The sequence below is a fragment of the Hydra vulgaris genome, chromosome 04, assembly GCF_038396675.1.
Source record: "Hydra vulgaris chromosome 04, alternate assembly HydraT2T_AEP".
NCBI classification, from domain to species: domain Eukaryota; kingdom Metazoa; phylum Cnidaria; class Hydrozoa; order Anthoathecata; family Hydridae; genus Hydra; species Hydra vulgaris.
The window spans coordinates 30,882,501-30,900,000 of record NC_088923.1 but is presented as its reverse complement, the minus strand read 5'-3'; the positions used below and the strand labels follow the sequence as shown (position 1 = coordinate 30,900,000).

Genomic DNA, 17,500 nt, shown 5'->3' with positions numbered 1-17,500 from the left:
AACTATATCTTATTTATAAATTTCATTACTTTTATAACTATATCTTATTTATAAATTTCATTACTTTTATAACTATATCTTATTTATAAACTTTTATAACTATATCTTATATATAAATTTCATTACTTTTATAACTAGATCTTATATATAAATTTCATTACTTTTATAACTATATCTTATTTATAAATTTCATTACTTTTATAACTATATCTTATTTATAAATTTCATTACTTTTATAACTATATCTTATTTATAAATTTCATTACTTTTATAACTATATCTTATTTATAAACTTTTATAACTATATCTTATATATAAATTTCATTACTTTTATAACTATATCTTATATATAAATTTCATTACTTTTATAACTATATCTTATTTATAAATTTCATTACTTTTATAACTATATCTTATTTATAAATTTCATTACTTTTATAACTATATCTTATTTATAAATTTCAAGACTTATATAGCTCTTATTACTTATATAAAATTAAAAAGTAATAATGTAATTTTAAACTATATTAGTTTTAAAACTTAAATAAATTGAAATTACGTTAACGAAATCAAAGAAACTATTAGACAAGATCTAAAAGTTTAATATGCGTTTACTTAGACTAAATCTAAACGCTTTATATGTATAATAATCCTATAATAGACGTTTAAAATACGTTTGAATATAGACGTTTTATGGACGTTTGTTCTAAACGTTAATCTAGATTTCATTCCAAACGGATAATCGACCAAATCTGAACGTTTTGTCGAAACGTTGTTTGGACGTTGAATAGACGTTTGTGTGTTTACTGGGTTAGATATATAAACAAAAAAAACTAATTGTTTCCACGTATAACATCAGTATAAGTATTACTATAAGTTACTTAGCAGTAAGTTACTTGTTCATAATTCAGTCATAAGATATTGAAAATATCTTATATTAATCGTCATCCTAAGTTATCAACTTAAATTAATCATTAATTTAAGTTATTAGATTATGGACAACCTTAACTAATACTTAACATTCATTATATTTGAAATAATACTTATGTAAGTAAGGTTTTCAATTATTAAATATTTATTTAAAATAAAGTTAACGATAAAAAATAAAAAAGTAGACAAATATCTACTCCTAGATGACAATAATTTAACTGATGAATAATTTTTAATTTTGTCTTTTAATATATGTATGTTTGTGTTTACTATAATATAGTCTATATGTGATTACAACATTAACGAATTTGTGTGATAACAACATAAACTAATGTACTCTCTTACCCTCTTCCTCCTCGGTTTAATTAGGGTTGGTTTTGCCGAAAATAAATACCCATCTAGAGCATCTTAGAAGGGTACTTGAGCATCCAAATTTTTGGATGAAATTTGGCAGGTGGCAAGAAAAAAGGTTTATAAAGTTGCAAGTAGTTTTAAAATATTAACTGACATACCTTGGCTAAAAGCTTGAGACTTAATCAACAACACAGTTTTTAACAACAGTAAAGCCAATTAAAACGTTAGCAACTATAAAAACGAAGATAACTAAAAAAAAGTTCAACTATTCTACTTTTTAAACAATATCTAAGTTGATATCAAATTCTAAAAATTAAGACCACTAAACACGTAAGCATAGCACTAACGCAAAACAGACTTAAAAAAGCATGGCACAGAATTTGGCCGAAAAAAGCGTTTCCGTAGCAATGATACCATTGAAGCCGAAATTACGCCTTCAATGGTATCATTGATAAAAAAAAACATGATGTTTCGCTCTTGTATCTTTTCCCATATTATTTTAAATATTAAATTATATTTGTTTCTACTGTTAATGTAAGTATATTATCTTTTTCGCTAAAATAAAACATAAAACAGGAAAATAATAAAAATTAAAATTATTTTTGATTTTTCTCTATGCAAAATAATCAATTTTTCTACTTAAATAAAGCTTAAAAGCGTCATAAATATTTGCGATCTTAATAAAGTAAACAGACCGATAAGTTGAGGTATAGTAAAAACCGGTCAAATTTTTAAGAAACCGTGTCAAAACTCAGGGTCCAAAACGCTTGAGCACAGTCTAGAGTTGATTCAATTACAATAAGGTTAGGCCTAAAATGATCATATAGACTTACAAAATCGGATAAAAAACAGTGCCTCAAAGATATTCATTTTTAAAGTTATTTAACCGGTTATAATATGATTTTTTGAGGTGAAAATTTGATCTTTGAGCCCATTAAGCAGGGTCTAAAAACTGTGTAAATGAGTTAAATTTTGTTTTTAATTGATCACAGAGTACATCCACAGCACACGGAAAACAGTGCCTTTTGATTTTCGAATATAAGGGGCGTTTGACCCACCCTAATATATATATATATATATATATATATATATATATATATATATATATATATATATATATATATATATATATATATATATATATATATATATATATATATATATATATATTTAAAGTTTAGTTTTTGAAAAAAAAAAGAATTATTTTGCGTTTTTCTAGTAAAAGACCTTTTTTTCTACGTTTTGACAGATTTTGAAAGTTATCCTCCGAAAAATGTATGTGCACCATTGATTTAAAGCTTTTTTGCGTTATTTTTTTTTCAGTGATCTAATTTTGCGTTTACACTAAATTGATTGCGCTAGGTAAACTATATATATGTTTATACATATTTAATTAAATACAAACCGTTCAAGCCTGTTAGACGTTTACTTTAAGCTTGAATATTTATTTTATTGAACTATTCTCAAGGTGTGATTAACGGTTTACTTTTTTATAATTGTTTCCCTAATTATTTTAAATTCAGTCATTTTTAATATTCCTGGGTTACTTTAACATGTTAGATATTGGAAATGATTTTTGAATTTTTCTTATAAACAACAAATTTTATTAAAATAAAAAGTTATTTATATAAATATATTATATATACAGGGTGTATACTTAATTTCTGACCCCCTATATCTCGGTTTAAGAATACGGTATTTCAACACATACCATTTTATTACTGTCATATCAATTTAATTAGACAAAGAATATATGTTAATAGTCAGTAATCAGTATTTTGTCCATTTCTTTCTATGCATTGGGTAATTCTCCTTGGCAGGCTTTCTACTAGGCGAAAACACTCTTCTTGCGTAATGGCAGCCCACTCCTGTTCAACACGTCTGATCAACTGTTCACGATTACGAGGTCGAGGATTGTGTAAAATACTGTCCTGGAGTCTTGACCAAATATGTTCGATGACATTTAAGTCGGGCGAGTTGCCAGGCCAGTCGGTCCACACTGCTGGAAAGTTTCTGTTGATCACATTCATTGTTGCTCTTGCCGTGTGGCAAGTTGCTCCATCTTGCATCAGAATAACTTTATTTCTCACAGGAAAGATGGTCTTATCATCAGCTGCACGTTTGTACACAGGTAGAATAATATCACGGTAATATTTTCCATCAACAGTTTTATTTTGCTCAACAACAACCAGATCAGTTTTGCCATATCGAGAAATGCCGCCGGCTATCGAAATCTTGAGACCGAATTTCGGACGTCGAACATAAGGTATTGACTCTGGTGTTGCTGTACGTACTCTTTGATTTTGACGGTTTGGAGCCGGATATAATTCAATTGGACTCTCATCAGTCCACAATACGTGAGCTCGTTTCACTTTACCATCCGGTGAGTCATCTGCGAATCCCTCTTCTTGCAAACGAGTACAAAAATTTACGTGATCAGTGATGTTTTTCTGCGACAACATGGGTTTCACTTTCTGTGTATAGGCATGCTTTCCCCATGTGGTCTTGCGCAAGTATTTACTGATAGCACTGTGTGAAATTGTTTTTCCTCTTTCTTTGTAACTGTCTGAAAAATTCAGTTTCTTAGCTACAGTTCTCGTTCCAACTCCGACTTTGTCTTTGACCCACTTTCTGACCTTGTCCTTGGTTCTTGGTGAAAACATTGTTGGCTTTCCAGGTCGCTGAGCATCTGTGACGTCACCCTCTTGTTTTCTTGCCCACTTCCTTACAGTATTTCAAGAAACTTTACACTGTCTAGTGATTTCTTTAATGCTTAATCCTTGACTACATAAAACTTGAGTTCGGTGACGAAGTAACTGTTTATCAGAACTCATTTTCAGAGTAAATTGCTAAAAAAACACATGTTATATAATACATGTTAGTAACATATACATATAATACATATAAATACACACAGAGTCATTAATGTAAATCATTAACAGACACCAAGTATCACTGATATAAATAAGGCAAATAAAAAAAATGCTGATTATTTCTTGTAGCCAAAAGCCTAAACATTAAAAAAGTGTAAACTTAATTTCTGACCCCGGTTTCGAAGAGTAGCAATACGTCATAAACAGTGAAGAAAAAATGTGTTATTAATTGGCAAACTAAGATCACATATTAAGGAGTAATAAGGACAATTTACTTAAAAATCGTGCTAAAACTATATTCATAATGCCAAAGGCCGTGGAAGACAAGGAGAATGAAAATATAATTTTTATGTATGCTGACAAAATGGCTCCCATAAACATTTTCTGAGGTCATATCCTATCTGAAGTGAGCGTTTTACGTGCAGAAAGTATAGTTACACCAAAATACATACTATAATATTTTTCGGGCTAAAGTAGCATTTAAGAGAGCAACTCAAAATCTTGTGTTTGTAACATGTGGGGGGTTAGAAATTAAGTATACACCCTGTAGTTATATATATATATATATATATATATATATATATATATATATATATTTTTATATATATATATTTATACATATAAATATATATATATATATAAATATATATTTATATATATATATATATATATATATATATATATATATATATATATATTAAATGATAATAATTAGGCTATATTTATACTTTTTTTTTTTTATCTCGATAGTATTTTTTTTTAACAATTGTTTTGCTTCATATATATTTGAGGAGTTGACTCTCACGTTTGCAAAACGCAAATGGGCTTCTCAAATGTATATGAAAAAGGTCCGAATAAACTGATTTTGAGAAAACAACAAAAAGATCTAGCGCGTTTTGCAGTTGGGATGCTCTGTGGGAGGTGGGAGATAGCAGGTATAAATTTTATACATGCTACTTCCCACAGTTTTTTGGGGGGCCTCCAATACACTAGCCATGGCACTGCGTCAACATGATATTAAGGTATTTTTAATCAAACCATGCTTAAGTAGAATAACTATTAATGTAATTTGATAATTATCATGATGCCTGCATGCCTTAAACTTATTTAGACGTTGTCATGTTACAAACCCTAAGCGCCATAATATTTGTTTTCGAGCAAAATCTTTGTAATTAATCTACTTATTTAAGTAGTTACATTATTAAAGTACTATGATAACACATGTTTACTTAAATAAGTAAATAACTACGAAGAACTTCTCCAACACAAATATTACGCCTGGTGGGAAATGAGCTAGGGACTAGTTAGCAAATATAAAGTTAGTCGATACCTTGGGTCAATGAAGCGGTTGAGACGTATAAAATACCTAAAAATACGCGTTTTATATGATTATGGTAACAATACAATAAAGATTATTTTGTTTCAAGGTTTATTAAAAATATACAATACTATTTTTCATCTTATCGTTGTGTATCAACAAAGAACTTCTTTATAAAATATTTTTTATAATAAAATTCCTTAAAGCTTCATATAGTTTTATAAAGTTTCATAAAGCTTCATATAGTTTTTTTTGAATAAATTCTAGAATAAAAATCAAAAAGATATACCTCATCATTTGAACTATTATCGTGACTTTTGCCTTCTTTGAACGTATATATACTGAATGTTTTATAACACTAACTCAAAGTTTTTCCACAGAATACTTTTAAGTTATAGTTGTAAAAGTCAAAAATATCAATATATATGCCAACTAGTTTGCGTAATATCTATATAAATAATAAAAATTTTATTATATAATTGATACGCAAAGAAAAAATGCATTGTCATACTTTTGTTCGTCGAAGTTGCCGTTTTAACTAGGCAATCTTTGCGTAATTAAGCTGGCAATAAACGAAAGAAAAATATAAATGTTTTTAAGTAAATTGGATTTAAAAAAGATTTTGCTTTACAAAGTAGGCCGGTGTTCTTTGAGTTTATTTTCGGGATAATGTAATGTGACCTCACCACGTAATATTTTTTAATAAGTACTCCGAGTAACAGTGCACGATTTTACTTATGACACAGAATGTATTTGTCTGCATATCAGTTTCATAACGACTTGCATTAATAAAAATTTTATTAATTGTCCGCATATCTACCCCATAATTACTTGCGTTATAGCATAGTCATAGTATTTAAGTAGTCTGGAAACGCGGGCCGTTTTTTATAGGTCTCGTAAAGTAACTTGAACTTTATGGGGTGACCGGACTAATAGTGCATCAAATGTTTTTAAAATAACTTTTTGTGGCGCGGACTTTAAAAATTTAAATGAACTTGATGCTGTTTTAGCTGCTATTGAGTTGCGATTTGTTGGAGACACACCTCAATTTTTTGGAGACAGACCTCAATTTTAGTTCAAACAGTAGACTACCTAATTTAATTTATCCTAACCAAAGTGAAGAAAGAATATTTATGTGTTTGTTTTGCAAGAAACGATGTATATAACAAGGTGTCTCGTTACCTCAACGCCAAACACAAGGACAAGTTTACTGATAAACATATAATAAAGAATAAAAGAAAGCAAAAATTATTCTTCATCTTTATATGTTTTAAAATTATTTAATCTAGATTGCAGAAAAGCTTGCTTCAGATAAATGGTACTCTGCTATAAGCTGAATTTAAAAATTTAATATCAAGTATAAATATTTCAAGTATTTAATTAGAAGAAGTCATTACAGCTTAGTTCCTAGTAAAAATGTAACTGATTCCTTCGATGGAAATGCTGAAATTTTGTACCGGTGATTCCACAAAATATTTTGTGAAAAAACAATTTCTTTTTAAAATGTACTTTTCATTAATGTTTTCCAAAATTGTACTCGTCTTTTATGCTTTGAAGTAGCAAACTTGTCTTTTTTTATCTCTTTTATCAATGATATTATAACGTTTAAGCATGTATCCCAATACATTATTAAACAAACCATAGAGTGGTTTGTTTAGTAATGTAGTGGGATAATGTTAGTAGTATAACCTAGTGGGAATGTTTTTAGTAACATTAATTTTACAATTGGTTTTAGTTCTAACATGTCTATCTTGAGCAGTGTTTATCGTATTTGCTTGTTGCTAAATATGCATGATTATCTAACACTTTATATACAAGTTTGTAGATTTTACATTGAAAAGCTTTCAAGATTTTTTTAAATCTTGAAAGCTTTCAAGATTTAAAAAAAGTCAAACTAAATTGATATATAAAGAACATCATTTAAAAAACACCCTCTATTTTGGAACAAGAACATTAAAGAAAAAGTGAGATGACTTGAACCAACTAAAACGGCTATTTTTATAGCCACATATTTTTTAAAAATACTATTGGTATATAATTAGCTCCTAGAGTAGTAAAATAAATACTTCATGTATATTTAATAATTTTATGATGTAGTAACTTTATAATAAAATGTAATTCCGGAAAGTTCTAGAACATTTAATGACGTTAGAGATTTAATAGCTTTAATAGTTTTTACCAATAATAATTGTAAATATGTTTTTGCGGTGATTTATGACGGTGTTTTGAAGGATATTTTAGGAAAAGCATAGAGTATATATATTGAGGAAAAATTTGTAAATAGGAGAGTTTTAGTTAGGAGAAAAGATTATCGTTTATTGATTTAATTTATCTGTTTATTGATTTGTTGATTACGAGAAAAAACTACAAGCTAACCGGGCATGGAACCAAGTATGAGATTATTTGATATGTTTGAAACGTATGATGGCACTTCGGATGCTGCTGTTTGGATTCAACGAACGAAAGTGATTGCTGAAATTCAGAACTTAAAGCTTGAACTACTTTTTCCGATTCTTCTCAGAGAAGCTGCTTATGCAGTGTACGATGCTTTAACCGCGGAAGATAAAAAAGATGTTGTGGAAGTCGAGCGTGTGTTATTAGCGGCGTTTTCTGTAGATGCCTATACTGCATATGAACTGTTTACAAAACGAAAATTATGTGACGGAGAAAAAGCCGACGTGTTTTTGGCTGATTTAAGACGATTAGCCTATCTTGCTAAATTATCAGAGGAGTCTGTGCGTTTGGCGTTTGTTGTAGGTTTGCCAGAAGTTTTATCATCAAGATTTCGAGCCGAAATGGACCCGATTGATATAATGTTACCCAGAGTAAGAGCTGCTTTGAACTGTGCAAATGTGATTGACAGTGACGCTGTTGGCGCTGTATCTAGACGCCATGCTACAAAAACCGCGTTAGATGTTTTAAATGTGGTGAGGAAGGACACATTGCATCGAAATGCTGGAAGCTGCAGGGAAACGATTGCAGGAGCGAGGAATCTACGCTACCTCGCTCCTGAACAACGATGGAATGAGCGCATTATCTGTTATTCGTTTAAAAGTTAACGGTATGGTTGCGACAGCTTTAGTGGATACAGGATGTTCGAAGACAATCTTGAATAAAAAATTCCTGCCCAAAAGTCAATGTAGGTACTCAAACTCTCAAAAGGTAGTAACGTTTGAAGGAAAAGTTCATCAGTGCACTGGGTCAGCGGTCGTGATTCTTGAGGTTGATGGCATTAAAGCACGTGATGAAGTTATTTTAGTGGACTTCCAACCGTTTGGAGTTGATATGATGCTCGGAATGAGTTCCATTAAATTACTAGGAGGAGTATCCATTTTTTTTTTGGGAAAAGCGAAGTTCGGATTGAGTTACTGTGGAGCATCGGCTTTGAACAAGGACAAAGTTAAGAAAATCGAAATAAAAAAGAAAGATCACGAAGCAGTTTTTAATGGTGTTGAATGGAGAGTCAAATGGAAATGGAGAGATGGAGATAGCCCCGACCGATTGCGCAATAAAGTGGCACAGTACGGAATTCCACAACACGCTAGAGCAGATCATGAAAACGAACTACAGGATTGGATTGATCGGAAGTGGCTGTTAGAGTATGACGAAAATGAATTGGGGCCGCCCAAAGGGCAGATTCCTTTAATGGCTGTCATTCAGAGAAACAAAGACTACAAAATCCGACCTGTTCTGGACTGGAGAGAAGCTAACGATTTCATTGAGACATACACGAGAGATGCAGATGTGTGTGTCGAAAAGCTTAGAGAATGGAGAAGAATGGGTAACAAACCAGCAATTATTGATTTACGCAAGGCTTATCTTCAACTAAAAACTGATAAATCTCTTTGGCCCTTCCAAAGAGTGGTGTTTCGAAATAAAAGGTATTGTTTGACACGACTTGGTTTCGGATTGAACGTTGCGCCAATGATCATGAAATCCGTTGTGAGTGCTGTCGTTGATCAAGACGAATTAGTGAAGAGTGGAACGTCCGCTTATGTTGACGACATTTTCGTAGACGAAAGTGTGGTGAGTCTTGATTATATCAAGAGGCATTTTTTAAAATATGGTTTAGAAAGTAAAGAAGGTTAGCAGATTGGTAATGATGGAGTTCGTGTGTTAGGATTGTGTGTGCGCAAGGTTGGTAACAAACTGATGTGGTCCAGAGGGAATCGAGTTGATGCTATCTCACAAAAGTTAACCAGGAGAGTTGTGTTTTCAATCTGTGGACAGTTGGTAGGACATTTACCCGTGTGTGGTTGGCTGCGAGTGATTCGTAGTCTCTTGAAGAGGAAAGCTGTCAGTCTGACGAAGGGTTGGGACGATGAAATTTGTGATGAGAACGTTAAGTGGGTGCTTAAAGAAGTATTTTCTGAGGTGGAACGTTGCAAGCCTGCTTGTGGTGATTGGGCTGTGTGTGGTGATGAGGGAAAAGTGTGGGTTGATGCCAGTTCTTTAGCGATGGGTGCTCTTATTCAAGTTGGGGAAACTACTGTGGAGGATGCAACATGGCTGCGAAAAGAAACGTCTGATATTCATATAAACATGGCAGAATTAGACGCTGTGATACGTGGAATGAATATGGCTCTGATGTGGAAGCTGAAGAAAGTGACTGTTTTTACCGATTCCGTGACAGTATTCCACTGGGTTTCTGACGCCCTTACAAGAAAATCAAGGTTGAGGTCAAAAGCGACGGGTGAAATGCTGATTCGAAGAAGACTGAGCGTGTTGCAACAGCTAATTGAAGAATACAATGTTAGCGTTGAGGTAAAACTCATTCCTTCTAAAGATAATTTGGCTGACGCATTAACAAGAGTTCGCAGCAGATGGCTCAACAAACTGACTGTGCCAGAGTGTCGGAATAGTTGTATGGGAATCGTAGCTACGAAGGCTGAATCTATTTCCGATATACACCAAAGAACTGGACATTTCGGAGTGAATCGAATGTTAAACTTTGTTCGCAAAGCAATTCCGACTGCTACTGAAAACGATGTTCGAAATGTGATAAAAAGTTGCGAACCATGTCAGTCAATAGATCCAGCGCCAATACGGTGGGAAAAAGGGAAATTGGATGTTGAAGGAAACTGGGAGAGATTGGCCATGGACATCACGCATTATGGCACTGACAAGTTTTTGAGTCTAATTGATTGCGGACCTTCAAAATACGCGTTGTGGTGACAATTATCAAGCTCATACGGAAGTCTTGCTATAGTCCGAATACTCCGTCTTATTTTTTGTGAACGTGGAGCACCGTCTGAAATATTGACTGACAATGAGCCGACATTTAAAACTAAAGAGATAAGGAGTTTCCTTGATAGTTGGGGAGTACAAATTAGATTTAGAGCCGCTTATTATCCTGAAGGAAATGGAATTGTAGAAAGAAACCACCGTACGATCAAGAGAATAGCAGAACGATTGAAAATGTCGATACCGGAAGCACTATATTGGTACAATGTCTCAGCCGACAAAAATGGTGCAAGTCCGATGGACAAAATATACAGTTATACCATTGGCGTGAAAGGATTGGGAAAAGAGAATCTTCCTGCGCAAAATGTCACGAACAAAAGGTTTCGAATCGGCGATAAAGTCTGGCTGAAACCACCAAATGCGAGATGCTATACAAAGTGGCAACCAGCTACGATAACTCGGAATGCGTCGAAACAAATCGTAGAAGTGAACGGCATTCCGCGTCATGTGAAACATGTTAGACCTCGAAATGATACTCAGTTCTGCATTATCCCTGATGTAGAAATAGAGATGAATACTGAAACTGGTCTAGAGAACGCTAAAAATCAAGGAGAGCAAGTTAAAGATGAGACGAACGAGGAAAATGTCGAAGCTGAAGATAGACCCCAAGAAATCGACATGCTTTTGCGACGGAGTGGTCGGGAACGGCGCATGCCTTCGAAATACTTTGATTGCTAATTGGATGATCCGTAAGGATCAAGGAGGAGTGTAATTCCGGAAAGTTCTAGAACATTTAATGACGTTAGAGATTTAATAGCTTTAATAGTTTTTACCAATAATAATTGTAAATATGTTTTTGCGGTGATTTATGACGGTGTTTTGAAGGATATTTTAGGAAAAGCATAGAGTATATATTTTGAGGAAAAATTTGTAAATAGGAGAGTTTTAGGAGAAAAGATTATCGTTTATTGATTTAATTTATCTGTTTATTGATTTGTTGATTACGAGAAAAAACTACATAAAATAACAATACAAGATTGAATAATAAAAATAATATAATTGTCTTTTTAATTTTAAAATAATAATGACAACACTACTATTTTACATATATTTTACAAATATAAAAGGTATTTAGTTTTGAACAAATCTAATAACATCATTTTTTTTTGGCATGGCTTAATACCATATTACTACTTAGTATTACCCATGTAACTAAATACATTTCCAGCTACTAAAAAATTTTTTTAGTTCTTTTATTTTGTTATTATTGAAGCCAAAGTCATTAATAGATGGGTTATCCTTGCAAGCACTAAGTGATTGTTATTGTCCAAAATAATTTTCAAATAAGCTATTCCATAATGTAATAAAATTTTTAATACAGCAAAAACTTATTACTTATGCAGCAAGTTTAACACTTTTTAATAAATATTTTGTCGGCGTTATATGCTCAAAAGTTTAGTTAAAATACAGAAGCCACATTCTCTGTCTTCATAGAATATATAAGCAATATGGTTCCACATTATAAACTTACCATCCTTACATATATCTTTTTTTTCCCGTATGTTTTAAATTGGATAAATCATATTTAAATAAGACAGTAACAAGTTGTCTTATTTTAATGTGGTGGGTTAGGTATAAAGGAATCATTTAAGATACCTTTTCAACAACTTGCGATTTGCAGAAACATCATCGCAAGTTACAAGCAACAACTTTAAGAAATTTAGTTTACAAATTTTGATTGCCTTCTAAAGCAAAAGAAACGTTTGTCATGCAGTGGCACCAGTTGTAAAAGTCAGCTAGATTAGTCAAGTATATCATCATACACTGCAGCTGACTTTAAAACTAGATAACTGACATGAAATATCTTATTTTAGTTGAAAATAACCTTAGATTTTGAGATATCATTTTTCTGCATTCAACAAAATAGATAATAAATCATAGCTTAAACTTAAAATCAAGATTTAAAATAAAATTCTGCAACTTAATTTAATACACAGTGATTTTTAAATAGAATTCTTTAACACAGTGTAATTTTTTTTTAATTAGATATTTATGTATGTTAGTGATTTATGTATGTTAGTGATGCAATATTTGGTAGCAGACTTTTACATCATCTTTATTGGATCAAGTATATATTTTTTATTTGGTATCATATAAATTGCACTACAGCATGATAAAAACAAAATTTTATATACAAGCTTTTGAATTTTAATTTAAGAAGCTTTGTACAAGTTATTTTTTAAAGTATTTATTAAAATCCTAGTTTTTTTTTACTGTAAAAATGTTTTTTTATTTTGATAAAAATAGAAAATTATTTTTACAGTAATAAGTCCTTTTAAACCATCTAAAAATGATAAAATTGTATCTGATTTTTTTTTGTTTCCAGAAAAGATACCAACATAATGTTAAGAGTGATATATAAATGATCAACTAATCCAGCTAAGTAAACTTTATATAGAATATAGAGTTTATTAAGCTCTATTAGAAGCTAACATTTAAAATAAATATACTCTGAATATACGATATTAAGCATTTATACCCATATACATCCATCAAGTTATATAGTCGATGAAATATCTGCATCTTTAACATAATTTCATATAGCATATAACTTAAATGCTTACATGATATAAACTATATCTATGAATATGCATATTCATACCACTACAACCTCTGTCACGTAACTACATTTATCAACAATTGATGTTTTTATTTTATGTTATATTCATCATTTTTATTCGGAATACGAAATATATATGCAATCCAAATAATAACTGGAAACTGAATAACCAAAAAAAATTCAATTTGCTTCTGCAATTTGAATATTTATCCCAGAATATATGCAACATAACTATAGCGAAATACAACGTTTACAATTTGATGCACTCTAAAGTAGACTGAGCACTAGTATAAAGAGGAACTTAAGTCTTAAGTGTTATAAGAAAACGACCCGCGTTTCCAGACTAGTTAAATACTATGACTATGGTTACAATAAACATTTTTATTTATATCCACGCTACCCTATTTGCGTTATAATACTATTTGATTGGTAAAACAGAGATTTTGAAGTTTTAAAGAAGCTTTAACTTGTTCGTAAAATCGGATGAAAAAACAATTTTTTACTTACAGGAATGGTTAAAATATCTAATTTTTGTAAGTTCTTGCTACATGAAATAGTACCTTTTAAAAAACATCTTCGTCATTGAGAATTAACAAAAAAGCATTAAAATTGTACACTCCTAGTTCGTTTGTGAAATCAAAGTTAACTTCACAAAACTAGATGACTTGATAGATGGCCTAATAATAGAACAATAAATAAAATAAGTAGGAATAAACTTCTGTAAACGTAAACATGTATATAAACAATAAAAAAAGTAGACCAAAATATATTTTTAACTTTTACTACTACTAATAACTCAATATATTATCTGATGAAAGAATGAGGTTTTTTAGTTTTAAAAAAAAGGCAAAAAGTTATAGTTACTTCAAAATAAAAATTCGGAAAAACAATTTTATTCTAAAGCTGTAGCGCATTATTTATTACATTTATTTGCGTTATCATCAAAATTTATGTTTTTCCAATGCAGTAATGATAGTTGGTCTTTAAATAATTTAATATTAGTCTCATTATAAATGCGTTTTCATATTACTTTTTTGGTATTAATGTTTCTTTCTGGGTTTGTTTTATTAAGTTTCAGGAATATAGGAAAATGATGTGATATGTCAGTTTTTATGATACCTATTTGTATATTATTATTGAAAATAGCAGTTGTTATAATATTATCTATAAGAGCTGCAGAGTTTATTGTTACTCAAGTGGGTCGTTTTTTATAGTAACTGACCCTGTTTCAAAAATTGCATCATAAAAATTCTTAGTTTTATGGTCTTCATTATAGAGAAAACAGTTCCTATTTATGTCTCCAACTATATAGTTTTCTTTTTTGATTATGGGTTCCTTTTTTAATGATTTGTTGTAAGAACATGCTCAGGTTTTCGCTCACGCCGTCAGGTAGCCGATAACAGCTTAGTAAAATGTTTTAGTTTGATTATTTGTAATTTCAATAGTTAAAATTTTTTTTATTAAATTTAACTCAATTTATTTATCACACATTATTAGCCAGTCACAAAATGAAATGAAGTTTGTTTCCTAGTTAATAATTTTTTCGAAAAAAAGATTTTTTTGTATTTGTGAGTTGATGTTTTATAAAAATAAAAGTTGTTATTTTTGACATCTTGTGAACTTATTAAAAACTTTCGAACCAAATTTCAGCTCTTAGTTTTTTGAATTTGTTTTACTCTTTGTTTCAAGAAAGGATTACTAAAGCACAATGAATAACTTTAATCAAATGGTGCTTTAAAGAACGATTATTTTGATAGCCAAAAATTTTAATAAAAACATATTATAATATTAGAACATTTAACCAGTTTAAGGAGAAAAAGAATTCCAAAATAGAATACAATTAATTTTTTATTAAAAATTTTTTTTTTTTTGTTAATTATCAAAATAAATAGAAAAATTACTCTCGTGTAAAAATATATTTACCTCAATATCCAAATATATATCTATACAAACTGAAATCACAACTTTCATATTAGGATTTAATAAATAATGAAAAAGAATGTAAGAAAAAAAAATCACTATAAAACTAGCTAGTTGCTAGCTCATTTTTAACTGCCAGACTTTTTATAAATTAGTTTCATTTCACTGGTGAAATGTGAAACTGGTGAAAATTTTTATAAATTAGTTTCATTTCACCATTTCACTGGCGTTTGTGGTAAATATTTTATGCATGTTTTTATTCAAGTACAATATTGCGGGGTGTTTTCGTCATAACCTGAGCGAAAGTTTTTTCAAAAAATAGTATCGTTAACTTTTTTAGAGATAGGAAAGATTTGTTATTGTTTTTTTTTAAGGCTGAGATAATTACTTTTTACTTAAGAATAAAAGATACAATTTTATTTAATTTTTGTGATTATTTTTTTGTTATTTTGAGTTTTTTTAAGTTCCATTAAAAAAAGCTCATCTTAAGAAACTGGTTTCCTTAGATGTGAAGATTGGGTGTGTCGAAGATAACGTATTTTTTGGTATAAAGACTTGTTTTAAATGAACTATTTATTTATATTCTTTAAGAGGAAAGATTAAATTATGATAATCTGCAAAATTAAATATAAATATTATAATATTTCGGCTGCAAAAAAACAATACACTGTAAACATGCTCAACATACGCAACCTTCCCCTATTATATTAAATGCTTACCATTACTGGTTGTTTATAAGTCACAATGCTTACCAATATGCAACAATCTCTTATTGTAGGATTAATGTCCTCGCATTTATAGTGGCATTTTGACACCCAGATGGTACGCAAATATCTTCACCAAAAAAAAAAAAAAAAAAAAAAACCGTAGAGTGATTCCAACATACAATTGGCAATTTAGGCTGTTAAAGATAATTGTAAAAAGTAAACAGTGGCCAAAGCATTTAGAGCACCGAGATCAATGCTAAAGAATAAGATGAATGGACGTCGACAATCAAATCCTGCTGGAGAAAAAATAGTGTTTAAAAAGCAACAGAAACAAACACTGGTAAACAGGCCTACGTTTTAGATTGTTGATTTCCATTGACAACAGAAATGGTTAAGGTATAATGCTTATTTACACACCAAAAAATTACATTGCTACCGATTACTTCAAAACGAAATACTTATAAACAGGCAAATATCACATATGGTATCATGACTGCCTTCTAACTTTCAAGCTCTCTCTCTCTCTCTCTCTCTCTCTCTCTCTCTCTCTATATATATATATATATATATATATATATATATATATATATATATATATATATATATATATATATATATATATATATATATATATATATATATATATATATATAGAGAGAGAGAGAGAGAGAGAGAGAGAGAGAGAGAGGCTCCGAGTTTGATTCCCAACACGTCCCTGGTAGTACCGCGCTCAACTTGTTTCTCCGCGCTGCGGCCTTGTTCGTCTAAGTTCGTGTTTCAGAACTATAGAGTTGGGAGAGATGAGGAGGTGAATTAGATATGAGGAGATGAATTAGAAAAAAAAGGTAGATGAATTAGAAAAAAGAAAAAAAGAAAGATATATATATATATATATATATATATATATATATATATATATATATATATATATATATATATATATATATATATGTATATAGTAGAAAATCACTTATCAAACTTTTTTTATTTTACACTGTGTTTCATCAATAGGCTCATCAGAAAAAATAGAAAGATATATATTTATATTTATATATATATATATATATATATAAATATAAATATATATATATATATATATATATATATATATATATATATATATATATATATATATATATATATATATGTATATATATATATATATATATATATATATATATATATATATATATATATATATATATATATATATATATATATATATATATATATATATATATATAGTGCTGCTCAACGTTTAGCATGCAGCAGAATTAAATTTTTTTTAACTATCAATTAATTAGACCTAGCCTAATAAAATGAGATAGAAAATGGAAAAAATTTGCTTCAGCACATGCTTTTAATACATACATTAGCTGGTATTCTTAACTTAAAAAAAAGCTGCTCAGAAGTTTAACATGCTGACTCTCTTTTAATGCTTTTTAGAAAAGCTTTTATCTTCTATTGCTAAAAAAAGTTGCATAATAGTAAATTAAACTCTCCTTTTTAATAAAATATTCAAAAATATATTTAAAGTAACATTTTGTATATAAAAATTTCGTTATGATAAAGAGATTTTGAATGTTTGTTTTAA

At 29.7% G+C, this 17,500-nt stretch overlaps 1 protein-coding gene and 1 long non-coding RNA gene across 3 annotated transcripts in view; both read left to right on the top strand.

Moving 5' to 3' along the window:
* The window catches only part of LOC105847492 (innexin inx3), a 72,664-nt gene that overhangs the window by 22,727 nt on the left and 32,437 nt on the right, over positions 1 to 17,500 (top strand). The window lies entirely within an intron of this gene.
* On the top strand, positions 9,628 to 10,650 carry LOC136079341 (uncharacterized). Its single transcript, XM_065795074.1, has one exon. The coding sequence runs from the start codon at positions 9,628 to 9,630 to the stop codon at positions 10,648 to 10,650; it is 1,023 nt and encodes a 340-aa protein (XP_065651146.1).

Excerpts from the sequence above, each read along its gene's own strand:
- LOC136079341 (XM_065795074.1), top strand. The coding sequence starts at position 9,628 with ATGTGGTCCAGAGGGAATCGAGTTGATGCTATCTCACAAAAGTTAACC.